Source organism: Chlamydotis macqueenii, chromosome 5 (genome assembly GCF_036417535.1).
Source record: "Chlamydotis macqueenii isolate bChlMac1 chromosome 5, bChlMac1.mat, whole genome shotgun sequence".
Lineage (NCBI taxonomy): Eukaryota > Metazoa > Chordata > Aves > Otidiformes > Otididae > Chlamydotis > Chlamydotis macqueenii.
The window spans coordinates 41881182-41905025 of NC_141560.1; the positions used below are offsets into that span (position 1 = coordinate 41881182).

General features: G+C 49.7%; 2 protein-coding genes across 7 annotated transcripts in view; both read right to left on the minus strand.

Moving 5' to 3' along the window:
- The window catches only part of MGA (MAX dimerization protein MGA), a 63720-nt gene extending 60657 nt beyond the window's left edge, over positions 1-3063 (minus strand). For all 5 annotated transcript variants that reach the window (XM_086749946.1, XM_086749945.1, XM_086749944.1 and 2 more), the window contains exon 1: positions 3045-3063. The gene's annotated coding sequence lies outside the window, so the exon portion shown is untranslated. The remainder of the gene's footprint in view (positions 1-3044) is intronic.
- Positions 3064-16331: 13268 nt separating this feature from the next.
- TYRO3 (TYRO3 protein tyrosine kinase) overlaps positions 16332-23844 on the minus strand; it is a 42867-nt gene continuing 35354 nt past the window's right edge. For both annotated transcript variants that reach the window (XM_086749697.1, XM_086749696.1), the window contains 3 exons: positions 22464-22623; positions 21636-21772; positions 16332-18795 (listed from right to left, as the gene is read on the minus strand). In XM_086749697.1, the coding sequence (XP_086605823.1) occupies positions 18420-18795; positions 21636-21772; positions 22464-22623 (673 nt within the window). In that variant the 3' untranslated portion in view covers positions 16332-18419. The remainder of the gene's footprint in view (positions 18796-21635; positions 21773-22463; positions 22624-23844) is intronic.

Sequence of the window (23844 nt, forward strand, 5' to 3'; positions counted from 1 at the left end):
CATCAAGAGGAACATTTATCACATAGACGATGAATCTTCAGCTGGGGATCTTGTCCACATCATAGGAAAAAATGAGAGCAAAAAATAAGAAAATTCAGCAAAACAAGTCAGGCAAATAAAAAAAGCCCTCACCTGAGCTCAGGATTATCCTACTCATTCGGCTGTTGCCTTATTGCAATACTCATTGCTACAGAGTCACCAATGGCTCATCAAGTTAGAATGGCCAAGGAATCTCTTCTTTCCCTTTTCAGTTATCGTAAAGCAGAGTACCTAAAGTACCAGACTGTTGCTGATGGGTTCCAGGTTTCTATCCATCTTCACTATTGACTTGACCTCTGGTCAGGCAGACTGTACCATATTAGCAGAAAGCACTGCACTGCAGGAGTTAGCAAAACAGCACCGTTCCATCATCACAAGTCTTTCTTTAACAGTAATTGGGTCATGATCTTGTTGTTCTCCAAATTGGCCTTTCCTGAAGATAGTGACTGTAGCAATTAATGCAAACATTTTTATTGTAGATATGTTTTATCTGGCTCCCACATTCATTTTCTTTCAGGCTGATCACATCCCTTACTGCCTTTCTGGTTTGGGCTTGACTGGGGGAGAAAAAAACAAAACAAAAACAAAAAACCAAAAAATACTTTCTTCTGGTTGCTTTCTTCTCATGATGAGGCTTCATCACTCTTCTCACCTATATCATTGTTACGGTATTCTTCTTTATCCAGTTCAGAAAAAAAAAAAGATATCAAGGACTTCTCACAGGTAAACCAGCTCAAATCCAACAGTGAAAGCACACTGCATCCTTCTGTGGAGAGAAGAGCAACTGCACCACCATCATTTGATTCTTTGTTCTAAAGTCACCTAGTATTAAAACAAACACACACACACAAAACACCCACCAAAAACCACACCACGCTCTTCATTACAGAAGAACAAGACATCAACTAAGCCTTGCTGGTGCACAGCTAATGGCACTGTTTCCTATGTGCATATCCTGGCTGAATTTTTTAGTAGATCCTCTGCTGTCTACAAAACAGCAAACAGTCAACATCATTCTTAGATGAGAGCTCTTTTTCGCTCCTCTAGGTAGAGATCTATTTCATTGTGTTTGTAAAAATAATGTCTTGGACCTCCCATTCCTTAGTAAAATAGGTTTTAAAAAGCCAACATACACAACCACATACTTTAGAAGTGATCTAGTTGACTTGAGTGTAAATGAAGAAATGGCATAAGCTCAGAGAATTTTTTTTTTTGGTGGGTGACCAAACAAGTTTATTCAAAAGTGGGACTAACATTGGTTTCCTCCAGTTTCCCTCCCACGGCAGGCACAACAGCATTTGTACCAACACAGCAAACAGTAGGTGAGGTTAACAGGGAGCTACTGCCAGATAGAACACGTAAGTGAATAAACGCTGCCCATCTCCGCCAGACCTAGGAACTATGCTTTTTTTCCCCACAAACACACATAGGAAAAAAAACGCTCAACCACGGCAACATTTTTCAAGCTGAATCAATTCCCTATTCCAGTTCTCAATACAGACTCACAAAAACCATGCTTGGGGGCACTAAAAGGGTGCTGCAGCCACAGAGCCAGCGGCTGCATCGGGCAAAACACCTTAAAGAGCCAAGACCAATTCACCAGTTTGCCCTCTTCTTTATACAAGCTTCGGTTTTCAAAGCCTGCAGCAACTTCAAATCTTCAGGGCTTTAGCCCACTCCATCAGGTGTGATTAAAGACGACCCATGAGTTCGGACACTATGTGTTAGAACAGGAGTAAGGCAGTGTGACTGTATAAGCTTTGATGTGTTAAAAAGCTAGGCAAGAAACTCAAAACCACCTTACTAGGAACCACTCATGTAACCAGGCTGACGGAAGAACTGCTAACCCTTATGCCTACCAACTACAGACTGAGCTCACCTTACCGTTTTTTTAACCCTCTTTTCAACTCTTATCAGCTAGCGTGGTACCTAAGGCCCCCAATAACCAGTGACCCGGCCTCTGGCACCGCATCGCCCTTCCAGGAAACCACCGCTGTTTACTTATTCCGCTCCCCTCGGTGGGGCCGGCAAACACAACCCCGCCGCACGAAGCCGCCTCCCGCGCCACGCTGGCGCGTCCTCGGCTCGGCGGCGCTCGGCCTCCGCCGGGGGAAGGCTGGAAAATACCAGAATAATGGCGGGCGCGCTGCGCCAGGCTGCCGAGCGAGCCGGGCGCGCCGGCGAGGGGCGGGGGGGGGGGGGAGCGAAGGAGGCGGGGGTGGCCCGGCCCGGCCCCAACGGCCGCCTCACGCGACGTGCCGGGGCGCACGCGCGCCGCCGCGGGCCAGCGGCCGCCCTCGGGCCGCTCCGCCGAGCCGAGCCGCCCCGCTCCGCCTCCTGCGCGGCCGGCTGAGGGGCCTCGCAGCCACCTCCCACAACCCACTCCGCCCCCCCTAAACCACCCTTCAGCGGCGCCGAGCGGGCAGAGGGGCGGGCTCGTCCCCCGGCACCGGGACAGGTCCCGGGGAAAGGCTCCCCCGGTGGGGCAGGGCGCGGCGCGGGCAGCCCAGCCCCGTCTCACGGGTGGCGTCGGCCACGCCCCCGCGGGGGTACGCTCCCCGGGAGCGCGATGTCTCTGGGTGGCGGCAGCTGCTCGGGGCCGAGCCTCACCCGACCCTTCCCGGCCAGAGAGCCCGGATGCGGAGCCGTGGGGCTGCTCGGTCCCTTTAAACCACCCCCCGCGTCAGGTGACCGCCAGCCGGTGACCGCCAGCCACTGCCCAGCCCCCATCCGTCCGCGACCCCGGACGAAGCGGCGTGGGGCCGGGCAAGAAGAGAGGGCAGCCGGCCCGCCGCTCCCCGCCGTGACCGCCCGCCCGGCCCCCTCGCCTCAAACGCGGCTCCCCGGCGGAACGGAGAGGGAGCGCGCACGTGTGATTGGGCGGCCGCGCTCATGTGACGCGCACACCTCACGCCACCTCCTCGAATAAAACTTCAAAACCGGTGCGGGGGGAGGGGGGGGAGAAGGGGGGCGGCGAGCAGCGCCCCGGGGCGGCCGGGTCCTACCTGCCTCCTCCCGCCGCCGAGCAACGCCCCGGCCCACGCGCCCCGCTCGCGGCTCCTGCGGCCTTCGCCTGCCACGCGCAACCTCCTGCCGTCTTCATTGGCTGCAGCAGCCCATCACGTGGGCCGCTCCCGTGTCTCCTGGCCCCTTCCTCTCGCTTCCCCCGCGGCAGCGGAGCCGCCCCCGCAAGGCAGACACTGGAGCCGCCGTCCGGGAGGCGGGCAGCGCTCGGGGGGGCGCAGCCGGTGGCGGCGGCGGTAAACCTGCCTCGCGACGCCCGCCAGCGGCGCGCTCTCGATTGGCCAGGGCCGCCCGCCGACGCAGTTCCGCTCCCGGCCTCCGCGCCACGCCCTTCCTGCCCCTCCCCCGCCCTTGCGCGAGGGAAACACGCTGCTCGCGCGTGGGCCGCACGGGCGCGCGTTCGCTGTTGGAGGGCAGGCGGACGCCGTCCCCGGGCCGGCGGCGAGGGGTGACCGGCGACTGGGCCGGTCCCGCTGCCGCGGGGTGAGGTGGGGGGGCTTGGCCCGGCCCGGCCGCGCGGGGCAGTGGCGGTGGCGCGGTCCCCGCCGGCGCCTCCCGTGGGCGCTGTCCTCCCGCGGCTGCGGCGCTGCCGGCGGCCCCGTCACGGCGCAGGAGGCCGCTGCGCGCCGCCGCCCGCCCTGGCACCGGCTCCCCGCCGCCTCCCGTCTTCCTGGGGCTGGGCCGCGGGTGGGGCCCTGCGCGCCGGCGGTACCGCAGCCGCGGCCGAGAGGTGCCCGGGTGCAGCAGCCGGTACCCCTGCGGCCTCGTGTGTCCTCCGGCGGCCTTCGTAAGGAACAGTGCAAGGGGCTCGTCTGCACCGAGGCACGATGTGTTTGAGCTGCCGTCCAACGCCCGCGGTGCGATGGCGTTAAGTGCGGTTCGTAAACATTTCCGTACCTTTGCAACGCTGCTTGCACGAAACCTCAGTACCCGGCAGGACTCCCGGGGGCAAACCTGTCTGCTGAGCATCCACAGAACTGCAATCATACCGATCACTGAGTTAGCGGGAAGCTTCCTGTGGTTATTTATAAGCTGAAAGAGTTCAACAAATAAAGGCTGTATGGTCCTTCCACATGGAGACGCCTTCAATAATATAGCCAAACATAACACCTCTGCGTGGCTCAGACAAAAGGTGATTCTGGAGATTACCATCCAGAAAGTCTGTATTCATTCCAGAGTAAAATAATGGAATAAATGCTGAAGGAAAAAAAAAGTCTAAGCAAAAGCCCCCTGAGCTACAGGGAGCATGGGCACGTTCAGATAGGTCAGGCTCAATGAACCCGGTGGCAATTGCACCCAACAGAGTGCGGTAACTGCGTCAGTGAAGAAGGCAAGGCGTCTTGCACAGTCTTGAAAAATAATTTCAGGTTTTCTTGGGTGTAGGCAGATCACATGTAATGGAAACTAATTAAAAATGTAGACAAAAGGTGATGATAAACAGCACTGTAATGTAGCCCAGGGCTAAAATTTCTGTGATGGAGGTCTTGGCCTCAAAAGGTGCTCAGTCTCAGCTGGGCAGCAATCGGCATTCCCCAGGCACGGTAACGTTATTGAGAACCTGCAACAATACGGCTGAGGTCTCCATGAGGGATGTAAAAAGGGAGGTGTCTAATTAGGCATAGATTTATACTTTTACAAACTTGAACTTCCTTTGGAATTGATACTGAATTGAGTGGTTGGTTCCCAGGTCACTGAGAAGCTCAAAAATAGGTTCTCTCACTTACTAGCTAAATATTTTTGAGGAATCCACATAGAAAGGTTAGAAGCGTATTAACTGGTGCATAAGCTAAACCTCTGGTGGGCTTTTGCAATCTTGCAGCCAAAGTTTGGAAGCGTTTGGGTATCAGCTAGTGGAGCAAGCACTGGCGGGCTTAGGCCCTGTCTTTTTGGAGCTCATGAGCAGATCGAGGGATGGCCAAGTTTCAACCGCTTCCTTGAAATTCCTGCTAGTGTAAGGGATGCGGTGCCCAGTTCTCAGCTGCAAGATGTGTTTTAGTTAATGGGCCAAGCAGAGGAAACGTCCCGCAAATGAAATTTACCGTTTGACATTTGCAACATGATGTTGCAAACCCAGGAAAGAATAAAGTAACGCAGCAAAGACAATCAAAGATGCTGGGGCTCTGGACAAGTGAAAGATAACACATGCAGGGGAAGTAGGTCATTGATATTTATTTCTCAGGGGAAAAAAGACATTTTGACTGCAGCAGTTTTGAAGGAAACCTGATGGCATTTGTGAATATCACAGAAATGAGCCGGCAGTGTGATACGGCTAAAAAGAAGGAAAAAAAAAGTGTTGTTTTGGTCTCCAAATGCCAAACCCATCCTTTATGTGGGAGAGGCAAATCTCATGACTGCTCTGCTGATGAAGTTCTTATGCAAGCCAGATTTGAAAATCTTAATTTTGAAAATGTGGATGTAATTTGAAGCAGAAATTCCCAAATAATGTGGTGAAATTTTGCAAAAAAAAAAAAAAAATCTTTGCTCCTCATTCACTCTGCTTTTTTTCATCTACGAACAATCTTCTGTTTGTTGGCTAATCAGTTGGGGTTTTTTTAAAGCTGAGTACTGGGAAGCTAGAGCTCATGAGAGATGCAAGGAGCATAAATAAGTGAGAAAAATAATATTCTCTCTCTCCCACTCCTTTCCTTTCTGAGTAAAACCTTTTAAAGGGGAAACTGGGAGAAGAGCAGTACCTGTTCTTCCAGGGGCGTGTTGCCCTTCCACGTCATCAGCTCACCCAGAGGCTCCCACTCACTACCCCGCTTCTCTCTGCTCTCCTCTTCGCAAGTCGTTCACCGCAAGCCTCCTCCCCTTCGCTCTAAATGAAACGCCAACTTTTTCAGCTCCTCCATTCCCACCCATCCCGGTAAGAGTAATAAAATGGGCCTGTTAATCCATTAGGAGATTTCCTACTGAGGGACATATTTAGGAAATAAAGGCATATGCTTTAGAAAACTGAGCAGAAACAGGCACATCCTTTTGTAGGAAGAAATTACACAGGTTTTGAGTGGGCTGAGCTTGTGGGAGGAAGGAAGTGTGATACAAAGAGAAAGGGTGGCGCTAAATCTGGTCGATGCCTGAGGCTGGCATTTTATTGCCAAGCTCATTACCTGGTGTGTTTATTCCTGATGACTGCAGAATTCAAACCCCGATAAACAGATTTTGTTCTTCCATTAATAATATCCATTTATAATTAGCCATAATGTAAAAATAATTACATTTAAACAACAATAATTACATTTAACAACAATCACCACCCTTTTGTTTGAAGTATGTTATTTAATCAATCATTCAAAGTCTGCAAAATGTCAGAACTAAGGATGCAACTTCCTGGGCACTGAATGAGTCATGATCATGTGAAGAAAATAATGTGTGAATATTTCATGAAATCAGCATTACGCACATGCAAGCCAGATAACGATTGCTGAGATAATTGTGAAGCTGGCATTTACTGGCTTTCTAGTGTTGATTTTGCATCCCAAATAAAGGCTTTCTTATCTGAAAGCATGGAGAGGGTTCATTGATGGTGGTTGCTTTCCAAGAGTTCCCTAATGTTGTTTCCATTGGGCAAAGTTTTAAAAAACATCGGTTGTCTTGGTTACATTTGGAGCTGCTGCTGTTGTGCATCATCCTCACAATTTAAGCCTGAATCTTCCCTTTATACCTGTCGCCAGAGCTGCAAAGGTACCCATGTAATTGCACAGCAAGAAAGGCTCTTCTTTCCAAAGCCTGAGGCCAGAGATCAGCTGCTGGGGCTGGAGAGGTGAGGTTAGGAGGAAGGCCTGTCCAGATTTTCTTAAATAATTTTGCAAGCTAAAACAGCAGGGAAAGTGGAAGGCCTGCCAGTAGCTTTATAGCTGGTTTTGCTTCACAGATGTAATGAAGCCCACCAAGAGCTCACTTGAGGTCTCCAGACTGGTTCCTCTAGCATCCTTCCTTCTTACATCTTATAGAATCATAGAATCATAGAATGGTTTGGGTTGGAAGGGACCTTCAAAGGTCATCTAGTCCAGCCCTCCTGCAAGAAGCAGGGACACCTTCAACTAGATCAGGTTGCTCAGAGCCTCATCCAACCTGGCCTTGGATGTTTCCAGGGCTGGGGCATCCACCACCTCCCTGGGCAACCTGTTCCAGTGTTCCAGCACTCTCACTGTAACAATTTTTTCCTGATGTCTAATCTGGATCTACCTCCTTCTATTTTAAAGCCATTACCTCTCATCCTTTCATGGACACGCCCTCCTGAAGAGTTTCTCCAACTAGTCTTCCTTACTGGTTGGTGGTCGGTGGTAGTGAAGACACCTGTCTGTCTGTGGACACACATGAGAGCCTGCACCGCTGAGTTTGGACTCCTGCTCTCTCTTTATGGAAGACTGCAAGGTGGCCAAGTCCTCTTTTCCACACAGGTCTTCCCATGCCAGCTTTCCTCCACAGGGACTAGGGACAGTCATGACCTCTGAATTCCCAAATTGTTACCCTACCCAGCTCAAAGCAGGCAGGGCAGAAAGAGGACTGCACTTCAGCCCCTCACCCTCTCTACAGAGCGGAGACGTGCCGCGGCGCCTGGAGGAGGCGAGCTGCTGGCTGCAGTGCCTCTCTGTGCAGTTTGCTCCTGGCACGGTGTTTATTTAAGGCAGAAACCTCCTGGGAATGCGTCTGTGGTGACACGCTTGGACTTTGCTTTCTTGCTGTGGGCCAGTTCCTAATGGCCACCAGCTACCTTTCGGATCTGGCTCAAGACCATTGCTCCCCGAAGGAACAGCAAACAACCCTCCCAGCACTGCTCTTCCCGCCTTACTGTTTCTCCCAGCTGCTTTATTCACCGGAGGTTTGGCTCTCCTGCTGCGATAAGCCATGCTGAGAGCCTGGTCTTTTCTCTTCCTTTTCACCTTTTGAAGGGACCGCAGCTTAACAAACCCTTCCCTGTCCGAATGCCTAAAAACCACTGTCCCCAGGCACCTGGCCTTGTGCTGCCCCTTCCCTACTGCCATGGGCGACCCCGGGAGCGAGGGGTTAAACCTTCCTCCCACCAAAGCTGCAAGCAAGGAGGATGCAGGCACAGCTCACCAGGACAGATTGTTATCGGAACAGAATAAATCTGAGACCTTTTAATAAATGGGGGCAGGGGATAAGCCTTTTCTGAAGCACACTGTGGAGGACATTTCGCAGCCGGGAGGAGCTGGAGGCTGGCTCCCCAGCCCCGGTGTCGTGACGGCCCACCCCGTACACACAGAGCCCCTCGCGAGGGGACACGGGCAGGGGACCCAAACAGTGGTTTTTCTTGATCCAAATGAGTAGGTAGCTGCCTTGGAGACCCGGCGGAAAGCACCAGCTGCAAACACACATCTGTAAGCACCAGCGCAAAAGCAGCTGCGGTTTTGAGGCACCTGATTTCAGTGCTCCTGGCTGACCTTCCTGTAAGCGCCAGAGCCGCTGGCAGGCTCCTATAATTATTTCCTTTTGAGTTGGAAGTGCTGGTGATCTCTCAGATATATGAAGCCAGTAGTTCTCATGCTGCAATATCCTCGTTTAAACAGCTTTGAGAGCCCCAAATGATGTTTAAGATTTAAATGGCACCAAAAGACAGACTGTATCCTTGCCCTGCAATCTCTCTCTCTTCCCCTCACTGCTGCAAGGAGACAAGAAGCAGGGTCAGCTGGTCCCCTCCTGCAAGGGCCAGAGCTCCGACCCTCAGCCCGGGCTGCCTGCCGGCCGCCAGCTCTCTGGGGCCAAGGCTTTGGCCCTTCCCCAAAGCAGGAATCTTCTCCAGGGATAACGGTGGAAGGAAAAGGGAGAGAGAGGAGAAGGAAAAGGGGAATGGGCAGGTGCCAGGAGCTGGGGCACCGCTTGGAGGGGCAGTGACAGAGGCATCGAGTTTGCTGGATGGGCTGGAAGCCCTCTTTGGGCCAGCATGAGCTACCTGGAGGTTCCCACACACTTGCTTTTTGCCCTCCAAACAGCAGACAGGGGCAGCCCGAGGCATCAGCCGTTCCATTTGTGCATGGGGGCACCTTCTCCCCTCCCTTGTCTCCCAGCCTCATCAGCGCTGTCCTGGCAGAGCTAAGCAGCGGGACAGGCAATTTTGTAACCCAAAGCAACCTGCTGCCCTGAGCACCTGCCTGCTTGGCTGCCACCCACGTCCTACCTCAGAGGTTGATGCAAAGGAAAAATAAAACTCCTGAAGCAGGCATGTAACACAAAGACCAGCTCAGACATCTGGCAGTGGAGCACCAGCCCTCACCATCTTGCCTGAGGCAAGGAAACTTGCTGGAAAGCTACGCTTGCATCAGTGAATAGTGCAGTCAGAACGTATTCAGGGAGCAAAACAGCTGTCACTAGCAACCCATCTCTTGTGCTGTACCCATTTGGGGCAGGGATAGTTGCTTCAGTCCTGCTCCACTCCGGGCCTGGGAACTGGTGGCCTTTTGGCAGCCTGTGAGCGGTAGGTGCACTCCTGCAGCTCATCTCCCAGCGGGGCTTCAGCCAAAACTCAGCAGGGACTGTCAGGACATTCACTATGAAGGCAGCATCCTTATCCAAAGCAAGGACACACTAAGGTGTCCACTCAAAGCCAGTGTTCGCACATTATTTATTTCACTGAAATTCATCCAGAGAAATTACAAACTGGCACAGACAAAGCAACCATCAAATATGCCAAACATTTTCTCCATAGATGCTGCCGATAAACAACATAACCACATCACAATACTGCATAAGCATCCTAGGGAGCAATCATGGAACAAACTCTGTTGGCACTCATCAGAGGCGTTGCTGCATCTCTCCCCAGCCTGTTTCGCTGTTGGTTTCACAGGGGAACGGTCCAACTGTACATCCAGAAATCTCATCAGGTTTTACACTCCAAATGTCAATGCAAAGCAAAATTACTAGTTTGGGGCCAAATTCTCATTTCAGTTGCTTCCTCTAGTTTTGCAGGAGTCAATAGGTGTAACTGAGGAGAAGTAAAAGTCTGGCCAAGAAAATCTCCCAACTGTCAGACTGCGTGGAGCCAGAGACCAGAATTTTCTTTCGCTCAGCAATCTGCTACTCCCTCTCAACAGCTGAATTATGTTAAAAATATATTTAGAGACATAAGCGGGGTTACTCCTCACCGTTCACCAGCAAGACCGCTAAGCAAAGTAGAGTGCCGAGGCTGGCCGGAGGAGCGTGCCAGCTGCCCTAGACCCTCAGGACAGTTCAGTGGCATGGCAGCAAAGGTCTTCAATCAGTCAGCAAGGCAAAGGATCGAGCCAGGCACACACAGCATCCTCACAGGTGGAAACACTGCCGGGGCTCACGGGCTGCTGTCAGTGCTGGGGCTGCCACAAGCCGAGCAGGATGGCGGCTCTCTGCTTGAGTTGGGGCAGGGACATAAAGGAGAATGTGGCTGACTGGAGGTGTTTAAATTGTTTGTGTTTGCAGGACGCGAAAGAGGATTTCATGGCTGGGCAGGCAGGAGGGAAGGCTGGAAGGAGAGCTGTGGGGGGAAACAGGACCTTCTGGCAGATAGTGAAGGGTTTCCCCTATAGAGCTGCAGGTCGTTAAATAAATGTCTTCAGCTTTCCAAAGGGCCCATGTTCAACCACCTTTATGGGTGCATTTCTAAGGAATGTAAACAATGAAGTGTGAGGGATTTTAAAAACCAGGGCAAAGTCTGCTTTCAGCTGAGTCCCTAGAGCTGCTTTGATGCCTGCTGCAGGGAGGAGACTGGCATTTCTGAGAGACATAAACATTGTGCTGCAGAAGACAAAATGTCCCTGACGGGCACATCATCCCACCACTGCCCTCTCAGAGCTTTCCTGGCTCTCTGCTGAAGCAGCCAACGCTGGCTCCCTGGCTAGCCCTCTGCAGCCAGTCCTGGGGGGCCAAAACTGAATTTGATCCCCAGCATCCTCAGGGTAAAGCCTTGCGTACTTCAGGCTGCCTCAGGGCTTTTCTGTGCACCTCAGGAGGGATCTCACCACCAACACCTGCACGGCCAGCTTAGCTCCTCTTTCCAGTGTCCTCCCTGCAAGCAAAAGCTCGAGTGGGAAGAAACCGGACAGTCGCCGTTGTCTGCATGTTCATCTGCGCTGGGGCAAAGGTGTGTTGTGCCCTTCCACCATACCTGGTGAAAACAAGGCAGCGCCTTGCTTCCACCTGTGATAGCAGGTCCAGGAAAAGACAGTTGTGGGGGAGACAGAGATACAGCTCACCTTGCTAATGAATGGGAAGACCACAGAAAGCCTTACCTTCTTTAGAATTTTACCCCCATTCGCACTAATGTTGAGCTAAGAACGTATTTTCCTTTGTTTGCTCACTGTCAGTGATGCTCTGTTTCCCAGACCATTTGTAAGATGTTTACTGAGAAAGTAAATCCATTCTTTTTTTCTCATGAAAGTTTAGAGCCTTCCTGGAACAAAGGCAAGCGTAGATTTTCTACATTCACGGATTTCTGATGCCAATAGAAATTAGTCTAGAAACAGGCAAGCTGTAAAGCACGATGTTGAACTCGTGCCAGCCTTGTGACGGCATCATCCTGTGGACTTCCGTGAACTGCTACTACGCATTGCCCCTGCTGTGGGATCAGCATCAGGGCTCAGCGGTGCTAAATAACACTTCGGTGGCTGAATAGGCACGAGGAGGAAAACCGACGTCATCCCAGCAAATCATCTTCACCCAGGACAGGTCAGGGCATGGCATAAAGGCAGGCTGGGTGCATTTCCAGGTTACAGACTACATCCTTCTCTCGGTTGTGTTATTTTCATGACAGGGAACCAACCTTCGATGATCTCGGTGCCTTTCTCACTGATTTACACCAGTATCAGCAACGGGTGATTCAGGCCCGCAGTGCAGGAGGCCGCTGGGATAAGGTCTGCTTCACCAAGACAACGATGGTTGAATGCGAGAGCATAAATCCCCAAATAAAGTCCCCGTGGGCCAACTATTGTCTTCAATTACAGCACTGCAGCCCCCTGCCTCAGCAGACTGGCAATATTTCCTGAAGCATATTAGGAGAGAAAAAGGAGAAATATCGAGTCATGTTATTTTATGCTATAAATAGGTTCAGCTCCTCTCATTTGGATCCTTGCCTGATGATGCATGCAGAAAAATTTGGCCCGCTAGCAGGGCAGCAGCCCTGGGCAATTTCAGCAGTGACCCAGAGCGATTTCATCAAGAGGTGGAAAATCAGGGAAATATTTCATGTAGAGAGCCCAATCGTTGCCTCAGGTGCAGCCCGGCGTATCAGCTCCAGTGAAAGTGCATTGGCATAATTGGGAGTGTTGGCAGACAAGCTGGAGTGAATCAGACGGCAGGGAGGGAGTGTGAGAAGTCACTGGCTGTTTGCTCTGCCGGAGATTTCCGCCCCCACAGCAGTGCTGGTAGAAACATGTGCCCATGCTTCATCCTTTTCCGTGCATTATCTGCTGTCTTCGTCAGCACCGCTGGCCCTGGCTGCCAGGATCCCAAATTCCGGCAGAGGGGGAGCAAACAAATACTGGGAAGATGGGTCTTAAACTGTCCCAGCTGTCTGCTGAATAAATGCCAAACCTTTAAGTCAGGATTTGACACAGGTTTTGTCCAGGGGTTCTGGCAGGGGTTCTGGCAACAGCTCAGCACCTGCTTTGTTCTGGGATGCAGTTTGGGTCCCTTGCGTAACCCCCAGGACTGCATCTCCCTTTGCCTTTACACCCTGCAGCTCAGGTACAAGGTTCACAGGCATCAAAAGGCTGTTAAAGCTCAGTCCCTCCTCATACGCCCAGCCACAAGCCTGCAAAATATTTCTGCTCCTGTTTCTCTGTCTGTGTCTTTGTGCAAGAGGAGGGATAATGTAGACAAATAGTACTGGGGAATGTATTCATTAGGCCTGAACCTTACCTGGTGTTAGTGGAGGCATGCTGCTTTACATTGTCTAGCAATGTGAACCTTGTTTTTTTTTAGCTTCTTTTAAGGTAATTTAATAAGAAGAAACAAGGAGAGGCAGCAGTGAGTGACCAAAGGGCTCTCTGCTCCAGCTGACACCCGCGTCGCACAAGCAGAAGTGACTGCTGCAGCATTCACTGGCGGAGCAGAAGTAAAGAGGCAGCAGCAGTCTCCCACGCAGCTTGGGTAACGACAGGGTAGCAGCCAGGATCGTTGTGTTCTATATTAACTAAGAAAGCAGCGACCTTCTGGGTTTGCTGCACTAATTGCCGTGTTGCAGCGTACAGAGCGTGCTTCTCTCCAACACCCCACCGTTTCTCTCAGCTCTCTCTTTTTGTCACCTTTCCTGGCACTGTGTTTATCAGCATGTAGTCCAATACCTTATATTCCCAATTAGATCGCTTATGTGTACAAACTTTCTTTCCTCTTCACGAATTCCTGCTTCCTCACAGCACAGGCTGGCAAGAGCCAACTCCTGTAAAGACTCTTCTGGAAACTCGTCCAGTCCCATTAAATTCCTACTGATTTCAACAAAGCTTAAATCAACAAGTGCCGCCTATTTCCTGAGGTCAAACGTTTATTTCAGTTCTATTTTAAGGCAGTGAAAAGACCAGAGGAAACAAAAGCTGTTTAGATACTTTCCAAGCTGCGGCTGGTGGCACATCGGGGCGCCCGCCTGGAAAGCAGGGCTTGGTGGGAGCCAGGAACCGTGCCGCTGAAGTACCCGGCTCCTGATTTTGGTCCTGTTGTGAAATGTGATCAAAAGATGTTCAGTTTCCTCAGCCTAGCTGCATTTGGGAATAGCTTGGTTTGGTGTGCTCAAGCTGGAGGATCCACAGAGTAATTTGGAAGCGAGGAGTCGATCATCTTTGTTTTGTCACTAGACCTCAGTGCAGTGACTGAGCTCTGATTCATACTGACGCCAAGTTCCTTTCATGTGACAGAGTACATGCAATCAAAAACCACGTCCATCAGTCTTTTCTGTTATTGCACTAAGTAATTGATTTTTAGCTCGGTTTCCCATGGTAACAAGGCTTTCTGATCACCGACTGCACGTGTTGTCCCTAATAGCTTTTGAATCCACGGCTTCATTTCAGCCAAATGTGATGGCAAGATCAAGGTCTGAAGGATAATTAAGTTCCTACAAGTTTGCTGAAAACAGGCTGTATGTGGCAGACCCTATTAGTGCCACATCGGTACCTTCACCACAGATGGAAATTGAGTAACTTTGTATTGGACACCAGAGACTCCACCAAAGGAAAAGCTCTTGCAAGTACCTTAACTAGGGGCAAGCATCAACCAGGGTTTGCAATCACCCGTTGCGATGCAAATCCACAGGAGACCAGGCTTCCTTTGCTCCAAGTGTTCACAGAACAATATGCTGTGTTAAAGGAGCATAATGGGTGTTAATTAACAAATCAGTATAAAATTAGGACTGTGTATGATGGTCCCTCACAGAAATCCTTGGTAAAAAATGCAGGAACACTGCCAGCAAAATAGAATGTAAATCAGGACAATATATATGTGCAAATATTTTTCCTTTCTCTGGTCAGCCAGGCTTAAACTTTTACTAAAAATTAATTGTGTCTGGCTTCAGGGAGGGTTTTTACTGAGTCAAGACTGCAAGGCTCCCCTCCAAGCACAGGTCAAGAAGGAAGGTGGCAGGTCCCAGAGTAGCTGTGCATTAGCTCCCAGGTACATCCACGCACTTCAGGCACCTGCTGAGCCATCAGCTCTGAGCTGGCTGTTCCCCGTGCCACGCAGGTATCAGGTCAGGTTGGAGCATCCCCTACCCCCAGGCTGAGCTGCCAGTGCGGCCTGTGATCTAGCAGCCCTGGCACTGGAGCTGACTGGGGCATCTCTCCTGATGCATTACCTACCCCTATACAACACAGATGGTGCTGCGAGCTTCTGCTGTGCCCATGTGGGCACTGTGGGGTCAACGCTGCCTCACGACTGAGCTGGTAACTGCCCTGAGTGGCTTGAGGCAGCGTTAGAAAGGAGGAGACCCTGCCCCATCCTCAGGGAGGTGTGGCTAGAGGAGGAGTGTGGTCAGGCTTACCTGGTGTGGGACAGAGGTTGCTTCAGCGGAGATGGGCAGTGCCCCTCAGCTGTCCCACCACAGGGAATGGGGCAAGGGTGTGCTGCTTAGGAGGATGGGAGAACTACACTGTTCTACTGGGACAGTGGAAAAAAAAAGGGTGGTTGTGGGGGAAATGTTTGCTTTAGTTAGAAAACCAGTGTGCCAGACTGGTGCCTAGATCAGAACTGTTAGGCTTAATCTTCCCTGGGGTTTGGGTCACCAAGCAGATGCAGAGCCAGGCCAGCTGCCTACAGCCTCCTCATGATTTAAGAGCATCACACTGCAGGGCACCTAGGCTGGACCAGAGCATCTCATCCAAAGCCATCTCCCACCCTAGACCCCTGCCTGATCCCAGCTGTGGCAATGCCCTCCCTGTTCTGGGATTTCATACATAAAATTCCCCATCTCTGCTTTCCATCTCCCTCGTTTGCTGTCTTCACAGCTCATCCCATCTGTCTCCATGTTAAAATCTTCCCTCCCTCTTTTCTCACTAGCTCTTCTTCTGGTGGTGGTGGTGTTCTCCCACGCACAACACAGCCTCATTTGTACCTGGTCTGACCAGGCTTGCGTGCAAAAGGATTAAATCATCATTTGAACCAGATCCAAGGGACATCACTGGGCAATGGAACCTTAAAATATTAACTACATCAGCCACTTTGTGCTTCGGAAGTCATTTTTCCTGCATTGCAGATGGGGGGGTGAGCGCTCATACCGTTTACCATCACTCTTCCTCTCTGTGAGCTGGCAGGCAGAGGGCGTGCAACGTGCTGTTTGCTGATGAAGAATAAAAGCGTGAGGTACACCTTTTCTTCTCTGCGAGCTGCAAATCCAGGGGCTCTTTTATGTTGTGCTTGGAACATTTGACTCAGCAGCTGAATTTTACCCAACGCCTCCAAACCTCTCTTCCACAGAGAGCACTGCAAGTAGTTGGATGGGTGCAGGCGACAGTTTTCAGGGAGGAACTGATGCAGAGGTTTTGCATTCCCAGGTAGCATGCAGCACATCCCAGTAAGGGCTTCTCCCCAGGCTCCCGCACAGCGATGCCCGCAGAGCCCATCTCTTTGTAGAACCACCGGCCCATGCCCATCAGATTTTGGCCTTCAGTCTCAAGGTTGGAGCAATGCAGAATAAGTGCCATCTGACAAGGCCAAACATGTTCTCTGCCTCCAAGAAGTACCTTAATCGTGCTTGGTGAAGGGAGAAAGATGGCTTTTAGCTGGGCCTGACATATTTGCTATGACCCTGTCCAGTAAGTGAGTATCGTCACAAACCGCCACAGATAAGAGGCTGAGACTCAAACACAGTACATGTTTTATTATTAAAAATGCATAAAAACTAAAGACATGCTTTCCAAAGTTAGAGTCGGTATGTACATCTGCGCTTCCCAGGCAGCTGCAGGGAGCATAGCCTTCTGCCCTCACTGCAAACGTGCACCGCACAGGTTTTTGTTACCCTTTGTTAGGTGTTATCTTCTCACCTGCATTTACAACATTCCAGCTAAATGAAGAGAAAACCCTGTACCGCCTGGGGTATAAGATGGTGCAGTTTGTATCTGCAACTGAGAAACTCTACTGAACTTCTGGAGATATCTGTAGGACATCCCTATTCAGTAGGAAACTTTACAGAAAGGACCCCTGCCCAAGCCTCAGGCTGAAATTCCCCTTCCCTAGGAAGTGTTCTCACTAAGGGCTGAAACTGGACCTGAATTTTATAGTTAGCCCCAAACCTTACAATAAGCAAATACTGGGCATCGAAGGGTAGAGTGTTCTGATACCAAGTCTGCAATCTCATTTGGCTTACTGGTCCCACCTTTGCCAAGTCAGCAAATGATGAGATTTGTGGTATTCGTTTCTGAGGAAGAGCAATGTGGAATCCTAAGTCTTGTGATACTGCCAAGTTTTCAGCGCACTGGAAATAAAAGAAATTAAGATCTAGCAAATATTTAGGATAAGTAGAGTAAGATGTAACTGCACTTCCTTGCTGGGAACCACTGCACAAAACAAATGGTGATTTACAGCAAAATATTAAATTATTAAAAACCACATAAGCACTTGCAGTTATAGTGAGTCAGACATGCTGATTGGAAAACAAAACAAAACCCAAAGAGCAAAATCATTAATTTTGCCCTGTCTGGAAGGCTGCACTGATACTAGTCTATGTTCTGATGTGGCTTTTACGGTATGCCAGAAGACCTCCTAAATAGGAAGGCCAGTGGTTCTCAAGCTTTTTCATCATAAGGACTCTCTTCGGAAAGAGATCTCCCAGTTGATTCCTTCCCCCCAACACACACACCTTCCCAAAACGCATTTCACACCTTCATTACAACAGCTACAGCACTTGGTTATTTGAAAAAGTCAGGACTGTTGAAGAGAAAGATTAAATAAATCCCATTTTAAAGCAAATGCTGAATTCTGCTCCCGCTTTAACTGAAGCAAGTCTGCCATTCTGTATCTCAGCTGCCTCTTTCCTCTCCTGAAGGGCAGCACTTAGCATTAATTAGTGCTGTTTCCCCATACTGCTGTTAAGTCCTCTCTACACTGTTTCCTTTCCATCCCTTTGAAGTTGGATTCTGTCCTCACACATGCCAGCTGCTCTCCCTCCCTTCGCATTTTAATGCCAGCTGCAAGTCTGGTCAGGCTTGAATTGGCATCAAACAGAAGAAAAAGAAAGACATAAAAGAGGTATGTGGGGTGAAGAGGGATGCTGGATTTTAATTTTTTCTAATTTCATCGCTCACCAAAATGTCTGAAACTCTTAAAAGAGTCTCAGACTGAGGAAGCAGCACGTGTCACTGCATGAAATAAGCCGAATGTTCAAATTCAGTGCTGGGTAGAAGCAGATCCACAGATCAGTTTGAGAACCACTGAGGTAGGCAACAAGTCTAGGCAGTACTGCTGAGTGAACACAAGGGGAATTTTGCCCTCTTGTCCTGAATGATAGTGTAAGTACCCACTAGTGTTTTCAGAGGTACCGGTCCCGAAGTTACGCAGCCAGGATTGAAGACAACATCTACACAAGAGCGAGCACTGACTGAATAGAAGGTGTATTCAGCTCTGCTCCAGCAGTCAGTGAGAAGGAGCAGAGCATAGACTCTGACTGCCCACCTTAGCTTTGAACTCTCGTCAGTGGGATGCGAGCAACCTGTAACCCTATTGCCCCCCACCCCCAAATCCGAGGGGTTGCTGGGGTTGCGGTCCTTCCAAGCTGTCCACCACTGCAGCCCACACAGGTGGTGAAAGCTACAAAAGCTGCCCAAGAGCGCTGGCTACTGCTGTTCAAAGCCATTCCAGATCTGGCATCAGAGCCTCAGGCGACACAGCACCACGGCTGCACACATCCTGTCCCAGGGAAGCAGAGTGTCACTGCTATGTACAGGCTAACAACTTTTCCCTCCTTCTGTCTCCAGCTCATACAGAAGGCTTTTGTCCTCCCCTTCCTGCCCATCTGGATGCCTTTCACCCTCAGCCTCATCTCCAAGGCACAAGGGGCTCATGATGTAGCGATAGTCACTTGTGACAGCAGCAGCTGCCCCAGCAACAGTCTCCTCAGCGTCCGTGTTTATGAAGGAGGTGTGCAGGGCAGGGTCACTCGCAGATGCCTCTTTATCCTTTCCAATGTTGACATAGAGAGGATCCTGACTGGAAGAGAGTGTGGACATCCTCCCCCGAATCATTTCCAGCTGGGACCGGAGCACTCCAAAGCTGGGGCGGAGCTTGGGCTCAGGATGCCAACATCTGCACATGAGATCGTAGCTGCAAAATAGAGGGAGACAAGGGCACTGAGAAGCAGAGCAGCCACTCTCTGCACCTCCAAACGGGGACTTGGTGTAGTGCAGCTTAAAAAGCACAGACACATTCCCCAAAACCTACTGGCTTTGGCCTTCCACAGGTGACAGCACATGGACAGCCATTATGGGTCCAATTCCCTGTTCCTTCCCATTTTCAGAGGGATTCTCATTTTAGTCAAAATAATTATTTAGACAGTACCAAAAAACCCAAAACCCCTGTCAAAGGATGCTGAACTTCTTGGTAAAAACCTTGTTCCAGGACCATGAGTGTGACATTCACAAAAAGCATCCTGACATCTTCTGCCGTGACTGAAGCCATCCCTCTGAATTCTAGTTCAAGAGCAGATAAAACACAGGAGGGAAGAAAAGAGAGCTCCAGCTGTGGGAGGTGCAAGTTATTTCCAGAATATTCCTTTTTCACACCATGTTAACTCAGTGCTCCTGGCATAACGAAGGTGTGCCCTTGTTGCTGCCCGATGGGTTGCCAGCGAGACTGGAAAAAGGCAAAGTGGGTTTGTCTACAGGGCTGTGGAGGAATGGACAACAGCTTCACTGCTGGAAGAGGGATGCTGATCAGCCTTTCTACTACAAAGGCACTACCCCTACGCAGAATATGTGTTCAGTGCCCTTACCACCCTCACGCCCCTGTCCTGCAGCGTTTCTCCTGCAGTCAAACACCAGCTACCTCAGCTCTGGTTGCTCAAGGGCCAGCATCGGGAGGCAACGCTGGCTCTGATGGCCTGTGCTCGGGCAAAGGGTGAGGAGCTCTGCTACCTTGCGGCTGCCATCGCTGCTCAGCGCCTGCGCTGGCTAGCCTCCCACCAGCCAGGCCGCCTGCCGGAGCCCATTGGGCTGGAGTGCGGCCAGAGCAATTGTCCTCCTCCTCTTTGTGCATCACCCACAAGACTGGCAGCTGCATTCCTATGGCGTTATTGTTGCCAGTTCTGCAGGGAACACGAACAAAGCACAGTACTGGCTCTGAAAAACACCGCAGACAAACGAACCTCAGTTAAACTTATAAATGGAAAAAAATCTGATATGGCCTTTACTGGGAAATAAAGCATTTCATGATGGCTTTTATTTTACTTTTTGTGTCCCTTGCTTGCTGACAGCTTTACAAGACTGTTTTTGATCTCACATTAGTTTTACAGAAAGCTTCTATGGTTCAGTTGTCTTAATCCTGATTTATGTCCCTCACAAACGGTAGAAATAACTCTAAATGCTCCAGATAAAATAGAAACTTCCTATTCTGTGGCACCAAATTAAACATTTTCTTTTACCCTCACTGGCAAAGAGTCGAAATTCATTTCAAAGAAATGTAGACAAGCACTGGCTGTACTGACTCAGCCCAAAAGTCCATTTGCTCCAGTACCCTGCCCCTGACAGTGGCCAGTAGCAGATGCTTGGGCAAAGCACATAAGCTGAGGGTCAGCATGTAGTGAGATCTTTCTGGTATATTCTCTCAGGTCTCCATAACCTGTAGCTGAAGGGCCTCTCAAAATTGAGGCTGTACCTTTTCAGCAGTTTTGGATGGATTTTCCTTCAATGCCTAGAAGCTTTTTGAATCTCTTCTCTATTTTTGGCATCCATAACACTCTATGGCCATAAGGTCTACAACTTGGAACCAAAGCTACTCACAGCAGTCAAGATGCAGGCATATAATGAATTTAAGCAGTGGTATAACGATGTTTTCATTTAAACTCAGGAACAGTTAAAATTAACTGCTGAGAAGATAAAAGTGTACAGCTTTAATAACAAGAGTACAGCTTATTCCCTATGTGGAAAAAAGGCTGGAGAAATGAAACCACATGAAATAATCCACCATCAGAGTAGGAGGGAAGAGGGAGGAAAGAGGACTTCACGTTGTCCATTTTGCTCACAAGGAATGGCTTGAAAAGGCCACTAAAGTCAGTGCTCATAGTTGTCTTGCTTTGGGCATATCACAGAGAAAACAAAGAGTTGCTTGGGCACTCAGTGAAATGATTTCACCTTGCTCAGACCAGGCAAGCTTTTACCCTGGGAGAAGTTATGGTGACACTCCCTGGGGGACCTCAGCCCCATGTGCGGGCTCCAGGAAACTCCAGCCACCACCCATGCAGCAAGGGTTCCTGAGCAAACACGTCACGTAACCTGCTGGCCAAGAATGGTCCCTTGGCCGCAAGACTAAGGCATGACCACAGCCTGCAGCATGTGGCGGCCTGCTCCCCCATGCACTACCCAAGTCTGAAAATGTCTGAAAACAGTATCTGCAAGATACTAATAGTTTTGTTTCCACCTGTAATTTAAGGTGGGACACTGATCTAGGGAACCTTAGATCCTCCTGTCTGCCCTCTTCTCATTCATCCTGCTATTTCTGTGAGAGCAGCAGATCCAGTTTTGAAGGACACATGCAGGCCACTGCCTCTGCAATCCAGTTTCCTTGTAGTCTTGCTAAACTGTCTTCTATTCAGTCTTCAAGGTGTGCCATGAAACTTGTCTCTTCTCTCAGATGCTGGCCTGAGAAGGTAGGGAGCAGTGAGTTTTTGGAAACACAGTTATAGTTTCCAAAAAGCCAAGAGCTGCTAATGTTGACATTGTTCAAACCCTTGAGCCAAGTTAGCTGCTCATGTAGCTACTGCAGCTTCCAGGGAGCTGTGCCAGCAGAAAGTATCTGGTAGCTAACCCAGAGACTTTCTAGTGAATGCCTCTGTGTACTGGAAAGTGGACAGATTCAGATCAGCATCCCAGCCAGCTGCCCGTTTCCTTCCAGCAAGCCAAACTTCTCAAGGAATCAGGGACATGTCAGCAGGGCGAGGAAGTACTCACACATCTTCCAGGCACTCTGGTGGCTGCTTCAGCCTGTTCCCGCTGATGAGGTAGTTGTAGATTTCTGCATTCTCAATGCCAGCATAAGGTGTTTGCCCTCGGGTCACAATCTCCCACATGGTCACCCCAAATGCCCACTGAAAGGGAACAGCACACAGAACAAGTGAACAGACAGTTCCCTGCTTGCTGGGGTGGGGTTTCAGCATACTCAGACTGTGCTGACCCTCCCAGACGGGGGTAATGTCATGTGAGTGGCACTGATGCAAGGACTATTCACACTCTAGCTAGAAAACAAAGAAATGACCCAGCTGATGCTGACACATCATCTTGGGAGACAGCTGAAGGCCCTGCTCAGCCCCATTGTGCAGTGGAGCAGGGGAAGATTTGGGAGCTACTGCTGTCTCCCACCTGCAAACCTCTCCCTGCTGCACTTGTACATGAGTGTGTGGCTTATGTGCATTTCAAATGTCACCTTCAAATTGACATGCTGAAAAGAAAGGAAAAAAAAATAAGAATATCAAAGAAGAGACTGAATAAAGAGAGAGGAAAAGAAGAGGAAAGGTGAAGGAGGGGATGGGGATAAGCACTGAAGAATGAAGGACCAAAGGACAAGAGGAAAAGGGCTCACGTCTTCTGCCATAAACTACTCATACACATCTTTAGTCTTGAGTTCTGAAAGCACCCAAGGCAGAGGCGGCACTGTCTCTCAAACACAATGCAAACTCCCTTTCTCATCGCCAGGGCCTTTTCCCACCCTCGATGAATACAGAATTCCTCCACTTCAGTAGGAATACAGGTGGTCCCCGAATGCATCAGAGCAAAACTCACCACATCACTGTGTGTTGTGTACAGATTATCCGCCAGACTTTCCAGAGCGAGCCACTTCACTGGCAGCTTGGAAGCACAGCCCTGACGGTAATAGTCTCCACTGTAGATTTTCTTAGAAAGCCCGAAGTCTGCAACACTCACGTTCATGTTCTCATCCAACCTAAGGGAAAGTTTTAATGACTGAGAAAAGCATTTACTGACTACCTCAGGCAAAAAAAAAAAGTATGTCCCCGTCTGGCCAGGGAACTGAGGTATATAGTACACCAAGTATTGCCCAGAAGGATAAGGACTTCATCCACTTGATGACCAATGTGAAATAGTTTAGTGGTCTCAAATCAGTTCCTTGAAACTAACAGAGAGATAACGAGGACTAAGGAAGTAAGGAAATCGCCATGCTCAAATAATCTACTCTGTTAGCCAAAGTGAACACAGATACTTTCTGTAGTTTCCAAGATTACGAGAGGTTATCTGTACTGCTCATTGCTACCACTAAGGCCTACATCCTGTATAGGCAATCAAAAACCACAGGTGCCTGCCTACACTGCCTATTACAACTGGTCAAACTAGATCTGTAAGATCTTCTCTCCAGGGCTGGTTAATGGTCTGAATTGCTCTGTCACCCACTTAAACCTAGACAGGCAAAGCCCACAAAGACTTCACATTCCCAGGTTTCATAAAGGAGTCCCTGCTTTTCCCAGAAGACATGATTAAATAGGCATTCAGCTTCCTCTGAAGGAAGGCTGTATTTTTTTAAATGTTTAAAAACAGGAAATCAGTATGCATTTCTCATAAATGTCAAAGCAGACTAACCCATCATTTTTCGTTATGACTATCAGGCTCCTGTCTGTACATCTGGACATTCAAATGCCTTTGGAAATCTGTGTCTCATTGCAGATTTTACCGGTTGTTGCGGTTTTGTTCAGAGGCAGAGTTCTGTCTGCCAGAATGGTTTGTTCCTTACTGTGTTCTCAGGGAAGAAGCAGAGGGGAAAGGATAAGAAAGGACTTTTCTTCCCTTCAAAGCAGGCATGGCAGTTTGGGAACAAGCACACAATGTGGGATCATACAGTGTGTTCACCATGCAATTATTTCTAAAGGCATTTTCCACATAAGCTTCACAAGCTTTCAGGGAAATTCTACATTTCTTGTACTGTGATAATAAAGTCCTCAAAACAGATACAAGAAATACAGATTTCAGGCTAAAATGAAAGTTCCTTTCTCCAAACACAGCCAAACCCATTCTCTCCTGTTGGTTACATTATTTTGTGGAACAATTATCCCATGCTGACACAAAGCCATTAGACTGACTAATTACAAACACATATTGTAATCCACCCTATGAAAATATACGTGCAGACCAATGACAGGAGAGTTCCTTATAA